This window comes from Lithobates pipiens, unplaced genomic scaffold (assembly GCF_037356315.1).
Source record: "Lithobates pipiens isolate NorthernLeopardFrog02 unplaced genomic scaffold, aLitPip1_a1.2 Scaffold_18, whole genome shotgun sequence".
NCBI lineage: Eukaryota > Metazoa > Chordata > Amphibia > Anura > Ranidae > Lithobates > Lithobates pipiens.
In genome coordinates, this window is record NW_027507758.1 from 252,036,942 (window position 1) to 252,057,023 (window position 20,082).

Below are 20,082 nucleotides of genomic sequence, written 5' to 3' on the forward strand. Positions count from 1 at the left end.
ACCCTTTCCATAGGTACAAGCTTGTATGTATGCTTGATGTGGTTGTTCATGTTTATGCCATTATTTTCCATTGGTGATTATTAGCAGGTGAGATGATCAGTGTGTCCAGGTAGTTTTATCTTGTTTCGCAAATCTGAAAAAAAGATGATGGTTACATTAGGGTGTTTGTGAATTACTTGCACGTGAACTCCCATAGAACATGAGCAATTATGTGTCAGTCAGTGGTGGTTACTGGTGAGCATAGCACTGCAGGGACAGGAGCTACAGTTTTGGACGTATTTTTGTTATGTTTAAATATTATAATTGAATTGAATATTAGAATAACAATATTAAATTTGGTTTTATGCCTTTCAATTCTCATTTCAGACATCAGCAGAAGTCATCAGTCATTTTATCTAGTGCAGCTAAGCCAGCACCATCCCCATCTAACAGTTCCAAAGTGGTAACTACTCCTCAGCGCCCACCATCACCTGGAAATGTCCGACCAGTAAAAAAGGAAAGCAAAAAAAAGACTGAAGTCAAACAGGCTGAGGTCACAGCTAAGGAAAACACAGAGCCTAGGAATCCTTTACCAGCAGATGTAGAGCAAACCAAGGAGGAAAGGCTTCGCAGCCCAAGTCCGATTGCAAACGAAACTGTACAAGGTACTGAGACTTTTTTTTTTTAACAGGTCATTAATAACGGGTAGTGGAGCAGCTGCCTGGGCCAGTTAGTAAACATAATGCTTTCAGTTCTTTGTAGTCATGTGGACCAAGCCAAACATTCATATCAAAGGTGAACTATGATACATTGCTGCATTCCACATAATATATCAATGTTAATGGTTTACTTTGAGAAAAGGGAATTAGAGCAGTTTATTTTGCAAATGTTAAACATTAGAGCACACAGGGAACAAACAAAAAAAGTGTACATAGGCTACACATCCAAAAACAGCCTACGTGGAGTTTGGGTGTTTTATTTTCATGTAAACAAGAGAGATTTATATTCTGCTGTTATGCTTGGATTCGTTTTAATAGCCTTTTCTTAAAGAGGAACTGCAGTCTGCTCACATAATTTGTAAGAAAAACCTCTTTGCCATTGTGAGGCTTCCCTCCAACCACTTTGCATATTATTTTATATATACTGTCATTCTGTACTTGCCAAATATGCTGCAGAAAAATACCTCCAGTCTGGCTGCATCCATTTTAACTGTGGGCAGCTGAAGCTGCTGCCGGTTCACTTCCTGGATTTACACAGACACACACCTCCAGCTCTGCAGCTCTCATTGGCACAACTCCCTTCCTGGCAAACTCTCACGAGAGACGGCTGTGCATGATGTCATAAGCCTAGGCTAATGACCAGACAAGGAACAGGGAGTGGGCTGTATAAGGTATTTACTGGCAGAAAAAAAAATTACTATCCAAAGCTAAAACAGCAAGGGCAGATTTAATAGATGGAAAGATGAAAAAAATGACTGAAGGTCCACTTTATTACGTCAGGGATAAAAGAATTACCGGAATTCTAGAGGGAAAATGGTAAGTGTATTTATTGCAGTCCACACAAAACTGATATAATGGTTTTGAATAATGCTGCAGAGTTAAACTACCTGACAATTTCTTATACCATTTTGACCTTTGTGAGCTATCTATAATGTACCATGAGGATCTGGAACACACATAGGTGGGCAGGAATACCCCAAATTCCCTTGTGAACAGGAACAGTGTTGGCAACTAAAGCAGAGAAATCTCCCTATATGAGTTTATAAGCTAGATAAGGCTACATTTACACAAACAATTTAGACACAGTGTGAATTGTAATGGCAGGAATCTTGTGATTTCTGCTGCTGCTAACAGCTCCATTCACTATGACAGTTGCCATCAGCCACAGCTATTCAAAGCTCTCTGCACAGCCAGCATTTACCTGCGATGATTGCTTTGTGGACAGCCAGGAATACCTGCGGCCGCCAGCAACTTGTCATTCTAGTGAATAGGATTCTCAGATGCCGCAGGGCCTAAATCGCCGGTGTGAATGTAGCTTAGGAGGCTATAGTCATTTCTTTAAAAATTAAGTCATAAGCTACAAAAACTGTAGCTGCTGACTTTTAATAAACAGACATACTCCTGTCCAGGAATCCATTTCTGTTCTCCTCCAAACCAGTGTCTTCACTGGTCTTTGGGTACAGGCATGTTAACTGGGGGCAGCCGGCTGTGACTCCTTGCGGCTTCACAGCCAACTGTCCACTACGCATGTGCTTAGTGAATGGTCCCACAGTTTTATGGGACTTGTGATGTGTTCCAGAAGTCTGCAAGCAGGGAGGGGGGTGGAGAACTTCTGTTCAAATTGCCTAGGGTCAAAACTAGGTACCCACTCATATCATTTTGGGTAAAGTTGAACTTTAACCACCTTTCCCACCTGTCCTTTTCTTGCACTGACCCTATTCCAAAAAAAAAAAACATTTTCTGTTTGTATTAGTCTCTGCACCACAGAAGCTTATAGGGGTTCTAAGCCCTCAAGGTTTTTCTCCATAATGCATTCTATGTATTGTGGTGACAAACCTCCTGTCATGCAGCAGCCCCCCTTTTACTTACCTGAGCCCCGTAATTCCTGCAGCGGGAACGGGCACACCAGCTCCGGCCGGTGTCTCGTGTCCTGATTGGATATATTGATAGCAGCGCAGCCATTGGCACCCACTGCTGTCAATCAAATCCAGTGACGTGGGATCTTGGGGAGGCGAGGCCGAGTCCTGCTGTCTGTGTCAATAGATGCAGCAGCACAGGTGTACTGAAGGAGAACGCTTCTTTGATGGGCACTCCAGAAGCGGAGGAGCCACCAGCGCTTCTGAAGGACCCCAGAAGCGGAGGATCAGGGCCATTCTGTGCAAAACCAACTGCACAGAGGAGGTAAGTATGATGTTTGTATTTAAAAAAACAAAAAACAAAAAATAAGGGTTTAGTAACACTTTAAAGTAGAACTATAGGCAAATTTTTTTTTTTTTTTTCATTTTGGATAGAGCAAAGGTGGGTTATAACTAGAGCTGCACGATTCTGGAAAAAATGAGTCGTGATTTTTTTTTGCTTAGACTAAAGATCATGATTCTCTTAGAATTCTTGCGTCATAACTTCATCTTTCACATTATACAAAAAAATTGGGCTAACTTTACTGTTTTTTTTTTTTTTATTCATTAAAGCTTATTTTTTTCCAAAAGAATTGCATTTGAAAGACTGCTGCGCAAATATAATGTGACCAAAAATATTTCAACAACCACCATTTTATTCTCTAGGGTCTCTGCTAAAAATATATATGTAATGTTTGGGGGTTCTAAGTAATTTTCTAGCAAAAAATACTGATTTTAACTTGAAACCAACAAGTGTCAGAAAAAGTTTTTGTCTTTAAGTGGTTAATCACTCCAGCCCCGGAAGATTTGGCTGCTCAATGACCAGGTCATTTTTTGCCATCCTCACTGCGTCACTTTAACTGACGCGATCGTGTGACGCTGTACCCAAACAAAATTGACGTCCTTTTTTCCCCACAAATAGAGCTTTCTTTTGGGGGTTTTTATTTTTTGCACTATAAACAAAAGAAAAACGACAATTTTGAAAAAAATAATATATTTTTTACTTTTTGTTATAATAAATATCCCAATTTAAAAAAAAAATTCCTCAGTTTAATGTCGATATGCAGTATCAGTATGCAGTATAAAAATTGCAAGTGTATATTGATTGGTATGCGCAAAAGTTATAGCACCTACAAAATAGGGGATAGATTTATGTTAAATCTTTTAAAATACATTTTTATTATTTTTCTTTTTTACTAATAATGGCTGTGATCAGCCGATTTATCGTAACTGCGATATTACGGCGGACACATCGGACACTTTTGACACATTTTTGTGACTAGTGACCATTATACAGCAATCAGTGCTATAAAAATGAACTGATTACTGTATAAATGTCACTTGCAGTGAAGGGGTTAACATTAGGGGGCGATCAAGGGGTTAACTGTGTTCCCTCACTGTATCCTAACTGTGGGGGGGGGATGGGACTGACTAGGAGAGATGACAGATCGGTGTTCATAATCAGTATGAACACACGATCAGTCTCTTCTCCCATGAGGGAACCACAGTGATTGCAGGTGCCGGACACTCGTATCGGCTCCGGTGGCGAGCTAGTGGCCAAAAGGCAAAGCGGCATAAGGTAACGTAGTTTTGCCCAGGGAAGCCAACCTGCCGCAGTAAAACTGCGGCGGCTGGTCCGGAACCGGTTAAACTTCCCTCATTTACAGACTGAAGTTTGTCCTTTTGATCTAAAGAACAAAACGTTACAATGTTTATAGTTAGCTCAGCGGCTGAGGAATGTTGTTAAATTTGGCAGACTGCCTGTTTTTTTTGTTTTGTTTTGAGAGCTGTCTTGAGCAGAGAACCCTGCAAAGAATCGAGAAAATGCTTTAAGATAGTGAGGGGGAAAGAATCTCAATCTCGATTCTTAACAATTATTCGTGCAGCTCTAGTTATAACCCATGTTATAGTTATAACCCATGTCCCATTGTGTAGATTTCCCTTCACTTTCTGTCCCATAGCCAAATAGGAAGTGAGAGGAAATCCCTGCAAATTAAGGGTATTCCTTAGGGACCCCCAGGTCACCAGAACTAGCGTCTCTATTGGAAGATTTCCCCTCTGTTACTTTTCTGGGGACAAAATTTGGGATTTTCTTTTACTTTCACTCTCAATAAAAATGGTAAACAGGACACATGGAGAGGCACAGACGACAATAAAAACTGACAAGCGTTCTAATCCTCCTCCACTCTATCCAAAACAAAAAAAAAAGGTTTTGCCTTTAGTTATACATATATATATATATATATATATATATATATATATATATATATATATATATATATATATATATATATATATATATATATATATATGTATATGTGTATACATACACACACACACGTATATTATTTATATTTTTTATATCAATATGCAATAGTATAATATGCTGTGCTGTATCGCGAACATTTTCCTAGTGAATACCAATATCTTTATAACAGACATGACTGTTTATCATGTTGATCCTGTTGATAATTTTACAGCATTGCCATCTACACCAGTTACACCATCACCTACAGTGTCTAATAAGCCATTTGCTGGGACCAATAACCCAGAAGAAGCAACCAGAATTCTTGCAGAAAAAAGGAAACTTGCTCGAGAACAACGGGAGCGAGAAGACCAGGAAAAGAGGGAAAAAGAGGAGGAAGAACGGTAAATATATATGAATAGGCCACATATGGCCAAGGTTTACCAAAAGTGGGTATTGGCCCCATTATTGTATAAAACACAATTCACAATAGAAATGGGGAGGAGCACCTTGGCTTGTGACACCCAAAGAGTAGATAGGTAAGTATACATGCAAAAGTAGCATAAGAACAAATATTTATTTAAAAAAAGCTTAAATATCCCCTCTACATGTGAGTAGGGGAAATAGCTAAACATTAAAAAACAGAGTTAGATACCTGGTAATTCCTTTTCTAGGAAGTCTTCCAGGGCAGCATCTGAGAGATAGGCTCCTCCTACAGGAAACACAATGTCCACCATTATTAAAAGTTTGCACATACCTGCATGACTCAGTAATATAAAAGTACTAGAAAAATATAAACCTTGGTGCCTTTGGATAAAAGAACTGATCATCAAACTCCAGCTGCAGTAAAAAAAAAAAATCGCTAATAAACAAATGGCAAAGAATCAAAGTGAGAATATAAAAATAGTTTGCTGCTCTTAGGGTTGATCACATCCATGTAAACATGCAGAACACACAAAAAAAAAAGTCCCATTAGGTGATGAAACAAAGTGCTCGTGCTTAAATTGAAATCTGTGCAATGGGGTTCAGACTGGGTGCCCCACATGGATGTACTCTCTCTCACCCTGGATGTTGACCATTTATCGCTAGTATGGTCATTTAGGCATGTGGGGATACCCCTAGGGAGCCTGTTGAAATGACATCTCATGCATGAATGCACCTCCATAAGTATGGAAGGAAATGACAAAGAAGAACTTTCATTGTGCAATGCCATAAAACCAGGTTTATTAAATATACAAATTTAAAAGTGCCTTAGTGCTCTTTCACATGACCGATCCGTTCCGGTCCGCCTATCAGTTTTGTAGGCGGACCTGAATGGATGCTCCATAGAGGTCTATGGAGCGTTGGATGTCAACGGTGACATGTCCGCTGACATCTGACCCGCTCCAATCCGAAAAAGTGTGATGGAGGAAAAACCTACTTTTCCATCCGTCATCGGATAAGGTTGACAACGGACTCTGCGGTCCATCGTCATCCGATCTCCCATAGGGGATAACGGCGCTCAGATAGGTCTGTCCCTGCACAGTGTGTCCGGATCTCCACGGGGCGGATCAGCACGGATGTGTCCCTTGTGAAAGAGCCCTTATAGTCTTGGCACCCGGCATGTGTAGCAGGTGATTATTAAGGGTGATCGGCCCTGATTGGAAAAGCAGCGTTTGCGGCATTCAGCTCGATTCCCGAAATTTTGGCCTGTCACAAATGTAGGCTCTGGTGGATGTAGGTTCTGGGACTAGTATGCCAGTACGATGCCCATTTTGATCAATCTTGCTATAGAGCTCTTTGAAGCTTGCTGGCCTTTATTTTTCCCTGAGTATAGGACAAAGAGAAATTGGGTATTTTGCCGGTCCTTTGTCCTTTAAGTTGAGAGAATTTTTTTATTAATCGCTTAGTACATACACTTTGTTTACAACCATATATGTTTCTATACTTTGAGTCACTGTACTGTGTGAGTACATTTCAAGGGTACACACATTTATAAATGATATTCAAACAGACACTCTTCTGTATTTTTATTTAAAGTTGTTTAGCTGTCATCATGTGCAAGTTTCAGACTCCTGCAACCATCGGTCTCATATTTTGTTGTATTTGGCTGGGTAACTTCTATTAATATATATGCATTTTTTTTGAATGGCAAGGTATTGTTTACTTCTGCCCTCCATTCCCCAATCCTTCGGGGTGAAGGTCTAATCCATTTTTTGGCTATGACTTTCCTGACCGAAAACAGCATCTCATGTAGAAAGATTTTGGTAAATGTATCTGTTGTATCGGGAAATATTCCCAGAAGGCATTGCTTCAGATCTAGTGCTAAGGGTGAACCCATGGTGTCGTGCAGGAAATTTACAACTTGTTTCCACAGACCTTGTATTTTGGGGCATGCCCAAAGTAGGTGGAAGAACGTGCCAGTCTCCTGGTTGCACATCAAACGTACCATAGTCTGGTTGCGTTTGTATCTAGCCACTCTAAGGGGTGTGAGATATGGCCTGTGAATAATGTTAATTTGTGATAGTCTATCCGAAAGCTTAGGTGATACTGCTTTACATGACTCCAATGCCTCTTCCTATTCTTCGTCTTCCACGGGTCCCACCTCCTTTTCCAAACCGGATTTCAGGTCATATGCTATTTTAGTAGAGGTGGGGGTAGAGAGCATACTATAAAAAGCTGAAATTCGTTTTTTTGAGGATTTGTGCTCTTAACAATTGCCATGATTCGAGTTGGGAGGTGGGAGGGAATGTGGAAATTGAGTATGTTGCAAGAATCTGAAAAACTTGGTTTTGGAGCGTGAATGCCTCTGTAAGTGTATTAAATGTCTTGAGGTTTCCATCTATTAGAAGGTGGTGTAAGTAAAATATACCCTGAATGGTCCAGGTTCCTGTGTCTTGTGTTTTTAGTAATTCTGAGAGACTTTTGTTGTGCCATATCGGTGTATAATTGGTGGTATACTTAGTTTAGATGAGGCTAGTTCCCATATTTGTCTGTAATGGTACAATGGATTTTGTCTATCTCTGGCTGAATCAGTCCCACTTTAGCCTGTTGTCATCACATAAATCGGATCCCTAGTGTGTTGTGCCCACTTTGGGCATATTAGGGTAAGAAATCTTTCTCTGTCCATTTTATCAAAGTGAAATAGTTGTGATAACTGCTACGCCATGTAATATAAGTTAAAATCGGGAAGAGCTGTGCCTCCGAGGTCATTTGGGTTTTTGAGTGTTTGCCATGCCAGCTTGTGTCTACCCGTTCCCCAAACAAAGGGTTTAAGTAGGGCCTGTGGGGATTTAAAGTATTTCAAAGGTATGTATATCGGGGTATGCCATAGTACATATAGAATCTTGGGTAGTAGTACCATTTTAATTAGATTTAGGCATCCCCATATCCCAAGAGGGAGGCGAGTCCAAAATTCTTCGTTTATTTTTAACAAGGGAGAAGAGAGGTTCAATGTTAAGGGAGATGTAATCCGCTGGGGATTTTTGTATATGTATCCCTAGGTATTTGATGATGCTGACACGTTGTAACGGTAATCTGACCTGGGACTCTGGTGGTGGAAAGCTATCAACTGGTAGGATTTGGGACTTGTCCCAATTAATTTTTAATCCAGAGAATATCCCAAATTGTTCGACCGTTTGGAGTGCATTGTGGAGAGGTGAACCCGAATCGGCCAAATACAGCAGTGTATCATCTGCATACATGCTGTTTTTTTCAGTCAGGGATCCCACTCTCAACCCCACGAACTCTGGGTTAGTTCTGATCGATATTGCAAGGGGCTCCTCTGCGAGAGTATAGAGTAGCAGGGATAAGGGGCAGCCTTGTCTCGTACCTCTGCTGAGGTCAAACACTCGAGGCAGCCATCCACTTGCCACCACTTTATCTCAGGGTGCCTGTTAAAGCCGCTGAACCCACTTCATAAATTTAGGACCAAATCCATATCTCCCCAAGCAACTCCAAAGATATCTCCATTCAATCGAGTCAAATGTTTTTGCTGTGTCTAAAGTCACTATCACTCGTGAGCCTACGTTGTCATGTGTGGCCTCTAGATTCATGTATAGTTTCCTAAGGTTAAATGAGGTATTCCGTCCGGGCATGAAGCCTGCTTGGTCTGCGTGTATGAGGGATAATGTGACATGATTAAGTCTAAGAGAGAATACCTTGGCTAGTATCTTGATATCCACTTGTAAATAGGGAGATGGGCCGATACGATGCAGGGAAACCTGGGCCTTTACCTGGTTTAGGGATAAGGATTACTGTTGCCTCTGCTATAGTTGGGGTAATGCAAAGGATTCAAAGAGGTGGTTATATGGGGCTAGTAGTTTGGGGGTGAGTGTCTCGCTGAATTGAGAATAAAATTCAATAGGGAGTCTGGGGACTTGGACCTGGCAGAGCTGGCAATGGCAATAACAATTTTGTCTGTGGTAAGGGGCGCCTCTAAGAGATCTACTTATTCACTCATCAGTTGGGGAAAGTAAACCCCTTCAAGAAAGGAGGACATTGTTTCTGTTTTAAGGGAGGCCGTTGTATATAGGTCTGCAAAGAAATACCTGAATATAGCTGTCACCTTGGGTGGATCTGTAATTTGTTAGCGGTCTGGACCATGGAGCGTAATGGGGGTCTATCCTCACTGTGTACCAGGTATGCCAGCAACTTGCCAGCTTTTTCCCCATGTTCAAACATTTTTTGCTTAAAGAAAAATTGTTTTTGCCTTCCTTTCTGGAATTGAAGTTGGGATACTACTCTAGTTTGCAGTTCGAGTAGGTCTGCTTTTGCTGGGGTTGGGTCAGTGGCATAATCCTGTTAAGAGGAGGACAGGTCCGCCATTGGTCTGACGGCGCCGGCGGACTCCGCCTTGATTTCGTTAATGCGTGAAATTAGCGCTGAGCGGTCAAATAGTTTGAAGGAGTTCCATACTGCCAAGAGCAATGCAGAATGATCATTCTCTGCGAAGTAGAGTTTCCATTTGTCTGCTAGCTCCTCAACCTCTGGTAGGAGTGAGAGCCAAAATGGGTTTAAGCAGAATGCTGCTTCACAAAGTCGTGACATCAGGCTGTGGAATAGGAGTATAAAATCTATTCAGGACATGGAGTTGTAAGTAAATGAGAAGCAAGAATATTCCTGCACTTGTGGAAATTTGTGTCTCCATGTGTCCTTCAAATAAAAGGCGGAAATTTAGTTTGGAGAACTTGGTGTCGATAGCTGTTCCTGTGGTGGAGGGTGTCAACTGGAGCCATTTCAGAAATGGGTTAAGAGTGGTGTTGAAATCTCGTAACCATACCGCATGTATTGTAGGGTGACGGGACATAAACGTTAGCCCTTCTTTAATTATAGCAAGATTAAATTGGGGGGGGGGGGGGGCGACATAGAAGGCCAGAATGAGGAACGGTTCCCCATAGAGTTTAGCAGATAGGAATACATATCTTCCCTGTGTGTCAGTGAAGAGCTCACAGAGTTCAAAATGTACCGACTTGGCAATTAATACCTCTGGCATGGGATATGTGGGCAGAATGAAATGCCCACCCAACCCATGGGCGGCGAAGTGCCATCTGGATTCTCCCCTCCACATGTGTTTCTACCAAGACCACCACGTATGCGTATTGTTGTTTTAGGAACATGAGGACTGCCGTGTGTTTAATCTTCTCACACAGGCCCCTCACATTCCAGGTGAGAAACTTTAGAGTTGCCATAGGTAAAATGTCTCCAAATAACTTAACCCATATATATCAAATAATCTGTTTTCTGTACATGTATCTTTTAGATAGTTCCCATCTTGATATCTGCATTAACATCAATCCTATAAAACATAAATACCCACATAAGTGTATACCTCGTTGTGTTGTTGCCTGTGATCTGAATTTTTCATGTACATTTAAATTTAACAAAATTTAACAAAACACCCTGCCCTGCACTTCCCCCCCCCCCCCACCCTGCCCTGCACTTCCCCCCCCCCCCCCCCCACCCTGCCCTGCACCCCCCCCCCCCCCCGCCCTGCACTTTCCCCAACTAGTGCAGGCATAATCCCATACATTTTTGTGTGTGCCATCTGAGAAAAACACTAATCACCTGAGTGTGAAAAAAAGGAGATCTGGTGAGGTCTCTGTGGCCTACATAGGCTTAAGGGAATCCACCATTCCAGTTTACTAGTGTAAGATAAGGTTGTATGCTCCTTTTTTGGTTTGCTTAAAATGGCAATTAGGATCCAGATATAGCACCAGTAGACATGGTAATGATTCCCAGTGGTGGTTAAGGCAAAGTCTTGCTGCACAGTGCATGTGTCTTGTAGGACCCCTGCATCTCCGCAGCTCCAATGTTCAACATGGATTGGGAAAGGATATGAAATCCCAAATGGGTAAAAAACAGGAATAACTTTACTCTTATGAATAAGGTGTTCAGTGTTTCATTATGTATTTACTCCGTAGCATAGTCAGGATCACATCCAGTAGGTTATCTTGTGATGTGCGGCAAAACATGTTTTGCCCATTGGTATGCATACGTCCATGGAGAATGCCGTGTAACTTTAAACATTCACATGTCCATGTGACTTTGAGTGAGAAATTGTTGTTTTTTGAGCACAAACATTCAGTAGTTCATACCTGGTTCCTTGTACTCCATAACATAGGCAGGATCATAGCCATCAGGATGACTTGTAGCGTGTGGCACAACTTATTCCTCCCATTGGGCCGTGTAAGTTCATGGGGAAAGCTGTGTAACTTAAAACCTCAAGATGGCTATGTGGCTTTGAATGAAATAATGCTATGCGAGTTTGTGCGTACAATCATTCAATAGTTCATGCTTGGTTCTTTGTACTTCACGGCATAGTTAGGATCATAGCCATTAGGTAACTGGCGGTGTGTGACACGACTTATTCCTCACATCAAGACACATAAGTCCCTAAACCAAACTGTGTAACTTTAAACATCAACACTTTGAATGAAATATTGCTCTGCAATATTGTGAGCACAATATTTCAGTAGTTCATACCTGGTTTCTTGTCACTCCGCTCTCCCGTGGGCAACTTGGAGTTCTAGCCAGGAGATCACCTCCTCAGGATCCTCTAAGAAGAAGGCGCAGCCATTATGCTCTATTCTCAGGCAGGCGGTAAAAAGCATGGAGTACTTGAATTATTGGTGGCGTAATTTGCGTTTGGCCTCCATGACACTCTGTCGGCGACGTTGCACCTCTGCTGAAAAGTCTGGGAAGATGGCAACTTTATTATTTCCTACTAGAATATTGCCTCTTTCTCGCAATATTCTCAAGGCTGTATCCCGGTCTTTATAATTGAGAAACTTGGCTATAAATGTGCAGGGGTGCTCCCTGAGGGGGGTTCTTGCTGGCATGCGATGTGCTCGCTCTACTGCTAGCATGGGGGAGAAGGCTTCCCTGCCATATGTGGAAATTAGCAATTGTTCCAAAAACATGGTCGGGTCCTTACCTTCAGCCCCCTCAGGTAATCCTATAAAACTCAGATTACACCTTCTCAGCCTGTTGTTCTCCATATCATCTTGTTTGGTGAGGAGTTGTTGTATTTGCTGCTGCATGCGGTCTGAGGATGTTTGCAAGGATGGGATGGTGTCCTCCACTGTGCTCAGCCTGGTCTCTGTATCCTTTACACGATCGCTGAGTTTTTGGAAGTCTTGCCTGATGAGAGAGATCCATCTTAACCTCCTCTAGTTGTGCTGCCAGGGAGGTTCAGCAAAGTGTTATTGCCTCAAGTAAACAATCGGTGTCTTCTGCTGTTCTCTCCCTTCTCAGCGGCGCGGCCATCTTCCTCCATGTCCTCTTTATCAAGCTGGCAAAACTGTTCAAGCTTTGCCGCCGCTGCTTTTTGTGCTTTTGTCAGGGACATGATGTGCATGTGTCAGGGTGTCTTTCCAGGTGAGTAGGGGTTAAAAATAGAGCCGGTGAGTCTCAGGATCAATGAGGGAAAAGGATCAGCGGTCAGCACTCAGGGCTGCAGCGTCCTACTCCATGCGGTGTCATGTCACCCCCAACCCCCCCCTTGGTCCTTTCTAGATGAGCTATCAGGATTCTTCTGACATCTATTATCTATTTTGTCATGTTTGTTTTTTGCTATGAAGTTTGGCTAGCTGGGAGGGAGGGTATGATAATGTTCTGAGATTTGTGGTATGTTGAGGGGACTTTTGGTAGAAAGGCCAGGTCAGGTGAGGGGACTATCTTGTCTAACAGAATCGTACAGTATGGTTTCAGGATTGACAGTGCCTGAACCTTGCTAGCCTTACATCAAGGAAGGAGGATATAGCTGCCATCTGTACCTTTTAAGGTGCTGTGCGATATATCTGCGCCCTCTTGTGGAAAGTCCAAGATAATCAGAATAATTCTTTCCCCCTGCCCTCCTTTTTCCGAGCACCAAGCTATAAACTTTTCTCAAACTTTTTTGTATATTGCCTGTGTGACTTTTTTCTACTGGCTAAGATTGTTATTTACTACTTTGTCTGACAGGCCTTTGTTTTGTAACATTATCCTTTAGGATTTCGATGTTCGGGTGCCGGATTGATCCCTGCGTCAGTAGCTCTGTTTTGTATGGTAATAGCAGGTGCGGTTGGCTGCTCATATTCATTAACTGGCTGAACCATGCTCTTTGTGCCCAGTAGAGGGCCACCAGGATAACTGTGGCCTTCTCCTTCTTGATTTTTTTGGATGACCCTGGGGATTAGAATCGTGGTGGTGGGGGGGATGGATACCTTAGTGGGAATGACCAGTCTTGTGCCAGGGCGTTCGCTGCCATACACCTGTCCCCTGGGGAGGGGGAGAAGAATCTCGGGACCTTGTGTCTTAAAGCGAATAGGTCTACAGAAGGTGTCCCCCAGATCTGAGCTACCCAATCGAGGGTTGCCTGTTCTAGGGCTCATTCCATGTGCCGTATCTTGTTTATGCTTAGGTAATCTGCTAGGATGTTCTCTGACCCTCTCAGGTGTATGGCGGATATTGACTTTAAGTTTGCTTCCGCCCACTTCAGGATTGTGCCTGCTGTAGACATGAGTTGAGGGGATATGGTTCCCCCCTGGTTGTTTATGTAGGCTATGCTTGTAGCGTTTTGTCTGTATCTAGATATGTCTGTCCTTGAGCTGTATTTTTTAAAGATTTCAGCACTAGACGTATTGCCGCCTCCTCTCTCATGTTCCATGAAGCAAGAGACCAGTCCTGTTTCAGAGCCTTGGGCCAGGTGTTCTGCTAAGTGTGCTCCCCAGCCTGCTGTGCTGGCATCTGTAGTTATGCGGATCACATTCATTTGTGTCCATAAGCGTCCCTGGCTGTATATGTGTGGTTTGAGCCACCGTTTCAGCATTGACTTGATCTCTTGTGGGATTGTGACCCAGGACTCCATGGAGCGTGGGTGCCCGTCCTACTGAGCCAGAATGAAGCTCTGTAACAGTCTTGTGTGCAGTTGTGCCCATGTTATGGCCGGTATGGAGGAGGTCATGAGGCCCAGCACCCTCATGCTCTTCCTGATGGTAACTGCGTTGGGGAGACATAAGGTCTTGATCTCTTCCGTTAGTCTTGCTACCTTGTCCTGTGGTAGACACATCTTTGTTTCTCTTGCGTTTAGTACATAACCTAGGTAGTTTATTCTTTGGGAATTAGGTTGGACTTTTGTTTATTATCCACCCTAATTCCTTTAAAAAGTTGTGACTGGACTGGAGGTTGGCTGCTAAGTTCTCTTTTGTGCTGGCAAAAAAGAGGAGGTTGTTCAGATATGGTACAACTCCTATGCCTTTTAGTCTTAAGCCATTTAGTGCCTCTGCCAGTATTTTGGTGAATATTCTGGGTGCTGACGAAATTCTGAAGAGCAAGGAGGTGTATTGGAAGTGCAGGGTAGCCTTTGGACCCTGTATTGCAAATCTTAGAAACTTGTGGTGGTCTCTGTTTATTGGTATGTGCAGGTAGGCATCCTGCAAGTCTACCATGGGCATAAAAGCCCCTGGCGGCAGTAAGTTCCTTGATGAGTAGATGGATTCCATCCAAAAATTTTTGTATTTTATTTTCTTGAGGGGTTTTAGGCCCAAAACTAGCCTGTACTTCCCGGAGGGTTTTTTCCTGGCAAATATGTGCGAGTAACCCCTAGCCTATTTTGTCTTGCAGAATCGCCGTAATGACGTTCTGTGTTTGTAGGTTTTCTGGTGATGACAGGAATCTGTCTGCTTTCTCTTTGTCTCTGGGCAGTGCCGTCATCAAGTATCTGGTTGGTGGGGTGTTGGAAAATTCTATGGAATACCCTCGTTTTACCATGTGGAGGACAAACTTGTTTGAGGTGACTTCTCTTGACTTGTCTATGAATGCAGAGAGCCTGCCCCCCACCTTCTGGGCATCGTTGTTTTTTTGGTGTTGCCCCTAAAAGGATTAAGGGTGAAGTTTTCCCTATTCTTCCTCCTTTTGAAAGGACCATCTCTTACTGTTTTCACTTTGCTTTGAGCTTTTTTTTCTGACGAAAAGGCGTTTTACTTTGCTTTTTAATCGGCTGCTGGAACCCCTTTTTTCTGCCTGCTGACCTGTCTAGTACCTGTTCCAGGCCCGGTCCAAAAAGGTCTCCTGTGAAGGGGATACCACATAATTTGTTTTTGGACGCACTGTCCCCTGTCCACTCTTTGAGCCATAGTGCCCTCCTGGCTGAATTTATCAAGGCTATTGTCCTTGCTGTGATTTTAACTGCCTTGGCTGACATCTGCTACGAAGCTGGCTGCGCGTGTCAGGGTGGGCATGTTTTTTTCTGTTCTCTGGGGGTGTCTCCTAGGATTTCTTGCAGTTGGTTTAGCGAAAGCAGCAGGGCTCTTACTGTGTATGTGGATGCAATGGCAGGATTGAGGTTTGCTGCCCCTGCTTCCCATGCCCTTTTTAGTAGCAATTCTGTTTTTTTATCCATGGGATCTTTTAGCATGCCTGAGTCAAACGAGAGGTCTGACTTTTTTTTATATTCTTGACAGTGATACGTCTACCTCAGGGCATTTAGCCCAGGATTGCACGTCTTCTGCAAATGGGTACCTGTGTAAACTATACACTATACCTGTGTTTTATTGCTGAAGGTGTAAAAAGTATTTTCTTTCCATTCCTTCTTAATAATATTTTTTAAGGTTTGGTGTACATAGAATGGCCTAGGCTTTTTGGGCCATAGGCCTTTTTACATCTTGTCCTGTAGTGGCAGCTCTGGCTTTTGTTCTTTTATTCCTAGTGTATCTGTGATTGCCCTCAGTATTTCCTCTGTCTATGTCCTCTGTTAGGAAGAGTAAACTTTTGAAGAGGCTTCCTCTTCATTCTCTGAACATAAGCCTTTGTCAGAGTCAGAGGACAAGGTTACTGATGATTTTTCTTGGTCAGATTTGTCAGGCTGTTCTCTGCTAGTGGACGTGGTGGCTGCCCGACTGGTGTAAGGTTTACTGCTAAGTGCTTGTTTTCGCCGGGGTTTGCACGTTTTTTATTGCTGTGCGCAAGGGGTTCTTTTTTGAGAGTTGACATAAGTACTTTAAGGCTGGGTTTACACCAGTCCGGTGCGAATTCCAGCTCCATTTTCTCTGTGAAGAGAGAGAGAAAAAGCGGTGCCTGTCCGTTCTATCTGCCGATCAGCTGAGCAGAGGAGGGGGTGTAGCGAGGAGAAGGAGAGAATGCCTGTTCACAACGGAATGCATCTGCGAATCAGATGCGTTCCCATAGAAGAATATGTGCCTTCATTTGACACCGCACTGCCTAGAAAACGCACACGTTTTTGGGCAATGCGAACTGCGAATTCAAAGCACATATGTGAACCAGATACATTCAAACTAATAGATTTTAAAATGTTATGCCAAATTGGAAACGGTGTAAGCCGCATCCAATTCGCATAGGTGTGAATCACACCACTGTGATTCCTTTGCCACCAGTTTTCTAAGACATTTTTGGCTTAGCAGCTTCATCCAATCTGACGCTAGTATGTGTCCATGTGAAGCACATGTTTTGCTGCTGGATCTGGACTTCTTTTCTGGGGCTTTTGTCTTTGAACTGAGATAAAGGGACCCAGAGTGAGAAGGATGCAGATAGTGTGCTGCATACCACTATATAACCTAAGCACAATAGAGGTTAGTAAGTGCAAAAGTGGCCTGTGCATGCTCTGGCTTACTTTGGAGCTTTCCTGGCTTGCAGGATCTGCAGGGCAGGGTGATGCAGCTTCCAACATTTAGCCCACTAAGTCTCCTGTTATAGCTCCCTGTCCCTGCTCTGGCCCTGCCCCCAGCCGCCATGATAGAGGTATGGGTGGACACATACCTCTGTGTGTGACTCCAGCCAGTGTGTCCCGATTGCCATCCACGGCCGGAAGTGCCGCTTTTGCTGCCAGGTGTCACCCCCTCCATGTACAGGTATCCACCAAAATGATGGCGCCTGCAGCCCCACATGACCGGAAGTGCGTCACCAGAAGCCTCCTCACTAAAGTGATGTGCTTGGCATCCGAGATTCACTTGCCCCCATCTTGCTACACCCTTCTGAACTCTGTGAGGGAGAAGAGTTTGGGTGGCCACCAGCAGATGCCCCACCAGTCCAGAAGTTTGTCTGACCCCCCAGAGAGGCAACTGGAGACGACCGGCCAGGGAATCCCTTGCAACTAAGCACAGGGACTGAAAGAAAATAATAAACCGTGAGTTGGTCCGAAGGAGTCACAAGAACTGAGGCATGCAGGTATGTGCAATCTTTTTATAATGATGGACATTGTGTTTCCTGTAGGAGGAGCCTATCTCTCGGATGCTGCCCTGGAAGATGACTTGAGAAAAATGCATGACATGGAACATGTAGAAAACTAAGTACAGAATGATACAATACACCCACTTGGAAAAAAGAACCATTTACTATACCTATTGGGGTGTATTGTATCATTCTGTACTTGTTTTCTACATGTTTCATGTCACGCATTTTTTTAATGTTTAGCTCTTTACCCTACTCACATGTAGAGGGGATATTTTAGCTTTCATTTTCATACTTCATGGGACACAGAGTCAGGCTAAAATTGATTACCCTGCTGAGTTATACTTCATCATCAGGTGAATGGACACTGGTAGACCAAAGGTCTTCAGACAGGAAGTGATCCCCTATATAACTCCTCCCATATAGGAAGTACTTTCGTTTTTTACCAGTGTCTGCAAGGTGGATGGCACGGTTTGTTTGAGCTCTAGGTTTCTAGTCCCAAAAACAATTCCAAAAAATGAATCAAGGGATTGACCGATTGGATCCATTTGATAAGGCTTTTATGCTTAGGTCAATGGTACCCAAGGCTCGCAAAGATCCTACGAGGTTTTGCATGTAATGTGGCCTCTGGGTGCTGGACCCTGCGGAGCTGAAATCCTGAACACTACAGTGCTAAGGCATTTCCTGCAGGATGCTGTACAGGTCCAAGTGAGTGGGCCCTAAACATGAAAGGGTACCCAGTCCTTGAAGTGACAGGAACTCGCCATGAAGGGTGAAGATTGGGCCTTTAGTTCCTAAGTGGCCCTGCGCCTGGATGGGTAAGTGAAACCCCTTTATTTTTGTGGGGTGTCCCAGTGATTGTAACAATCAGTCAAACTAGCTAAAGGCTGGATCACCTGTGTGCGGTGACCATATGGGGGAGTTTTGGGCTAGCTGTGGGTGTTTGCAAAGTGTACCTTTTTTGCTTGTGTCTGGCTGTTTTTTTACCTGTATGATGGCGCACTACGGTTCGTCATGGCACACGTGCGTTCACAAGAGCTGGGCTCAGCAGTTTGTTTGGCGTATGCGGATTCGCCACACATGCACCGTAGCCTTAATCTGGAAGCACGAAGATTTGTGTTGTGCCTACAGTCAACCATGCTGCTTCATCCTTTTTGACAAAGGATGAACTGTCCTCAGCCCTAGCTGGGTTAGAGCACAGGATTGCCGGCATGATTGTCTCCATCCCGCAGGGTGGCAGGAAGCGTGACAGATCCCCCTACCTGGAGTCTCTTCGTCTGGAGCAGGAATGGGTTGAGGATGGGGAAGAGCTTAAAGCTCAGGATTCAGTGGAGTGCCCGACAGATGAGTCTGCTTCCGAGCAATCTGGACAAGAAGATATCCTCCACTCAATGTCTGCCTCTCAGTCGCAGAGGTTTTTGATCCTGACTCTGACCGAAATGGTTCTGGTCCTCTTTGGGATCTCTGAGACTTTTTTCAGGTCGCAAAGACTTTCCCGCTACACCCCCTGTTGGAACAGGAAGTGTATGCTGATTGGGAACATCCTGACAGGGACTTTTTTGCCTCCTAAAACGTTTTCCCTTTTATATCCCATGGATGAAAAGTTTGTTAAAAAATGGAGCGTGCCAGCCGTAGATGCAGCAGTCTCTTCCTTAAACAAGAACTTAAAGTGGCGTTGCCACCAAAAAAATAAAACTACTTAAAATTCTTAAAAAAAATAAAAAAAAAATAATTGGCAAAAAAATAAATTTTTACTCACCTCTAAATACCGGTTGCTAGGGGGTCCCTCGTAGTCTGCCTTCTTCATTGCCCGGGCTGGTGACATCACTTCCCCTCGCGCCGCACATTCACCTGGGACCTGTCATGTGTCCCAGGTGACTGTACGGCGTATCGCGGCGCCCTGCGCCGCTCGCGCATGCGCAGTGGGTGCCCGGCTGTGAAGCCACAGCCGGGTGCCCACAGTATGCATGACGGCGCCGCGAGCGGAGCGGGGAGCGAGGGGGGGGGGTTCGTTCCCCCGCATCGCTGGACCCTGGGGCAGGTAAGTGTCCGATTATTAAAAGCCAGCAGCTGCAGTATTTGTAGCTGCTGACTTTTAATTTTTTTTTTTAGGGGGTACCCCACTTTAAAGTGGTTGTAAACCCTTACAAACCACTTTGACCTACAGGTAAGCCTAGATTAAGGCTTACCTGTAGGTCCAAGCAATATCTCCTAAACCTATATGGTTTAGGAGATATTTGCCCCCGAAAACGGGCACCGGTGTCTACGGCGCATGCGCCGTAGACAGCGGCGCGCAGGCGCACTGAGCGCGGCATTTCCAAGAATGGAGCTGCCGCGCGTGTTGACTCCCGTGCGCATGCGCGGGAGTGACGTCATCGTGGCTTTGCCGAATGACAGCGGCGGAGCTGCGAGACGCCACCAGCAAGATGGATGCGGCGGACTACAGGGGACAGCGGTGACTTCGCTGGCTCCTGTGTCAGGTAAGTGACACATAATGGGCTACTATGCGATGCATAGTAGTCCATTATGCTTTGCCTTTGCAGGGAATGAAAGAGGATCAGGGTTTACTTCCTCTTTAACTTGTCTGGTAGATAATGCA

General features: G+C 43.9%; 1 protein-coding gene across 9 annotated transcripts in view; it reads left to right on the top strand.

Moving 5' to 3' along the window:
• MAP7 (microtubule associated protein 7) overlaps nt 1-20,082 on the top strand; it is a 336,970-nt gene that overhangs the window by 283,451 nt on the left and 33,437 nt on the right. For all 9 annotated transcript variants that reach the window (XM_077486793.1, XM_077486789.1, XM_077486791.1 and 6 more), the window contains 2 exons: nt 367-644; nt 5,074-5,242. In XM_077486793.1, the coding sequence (XP_077342919.1) occupies nt 367-644; nt 5,074-5,242 (447 nt within the window). The remainder of the gene's footprint in view (nt 1-366; nt 645-5,073; nt 5,243-20,082) is intronic.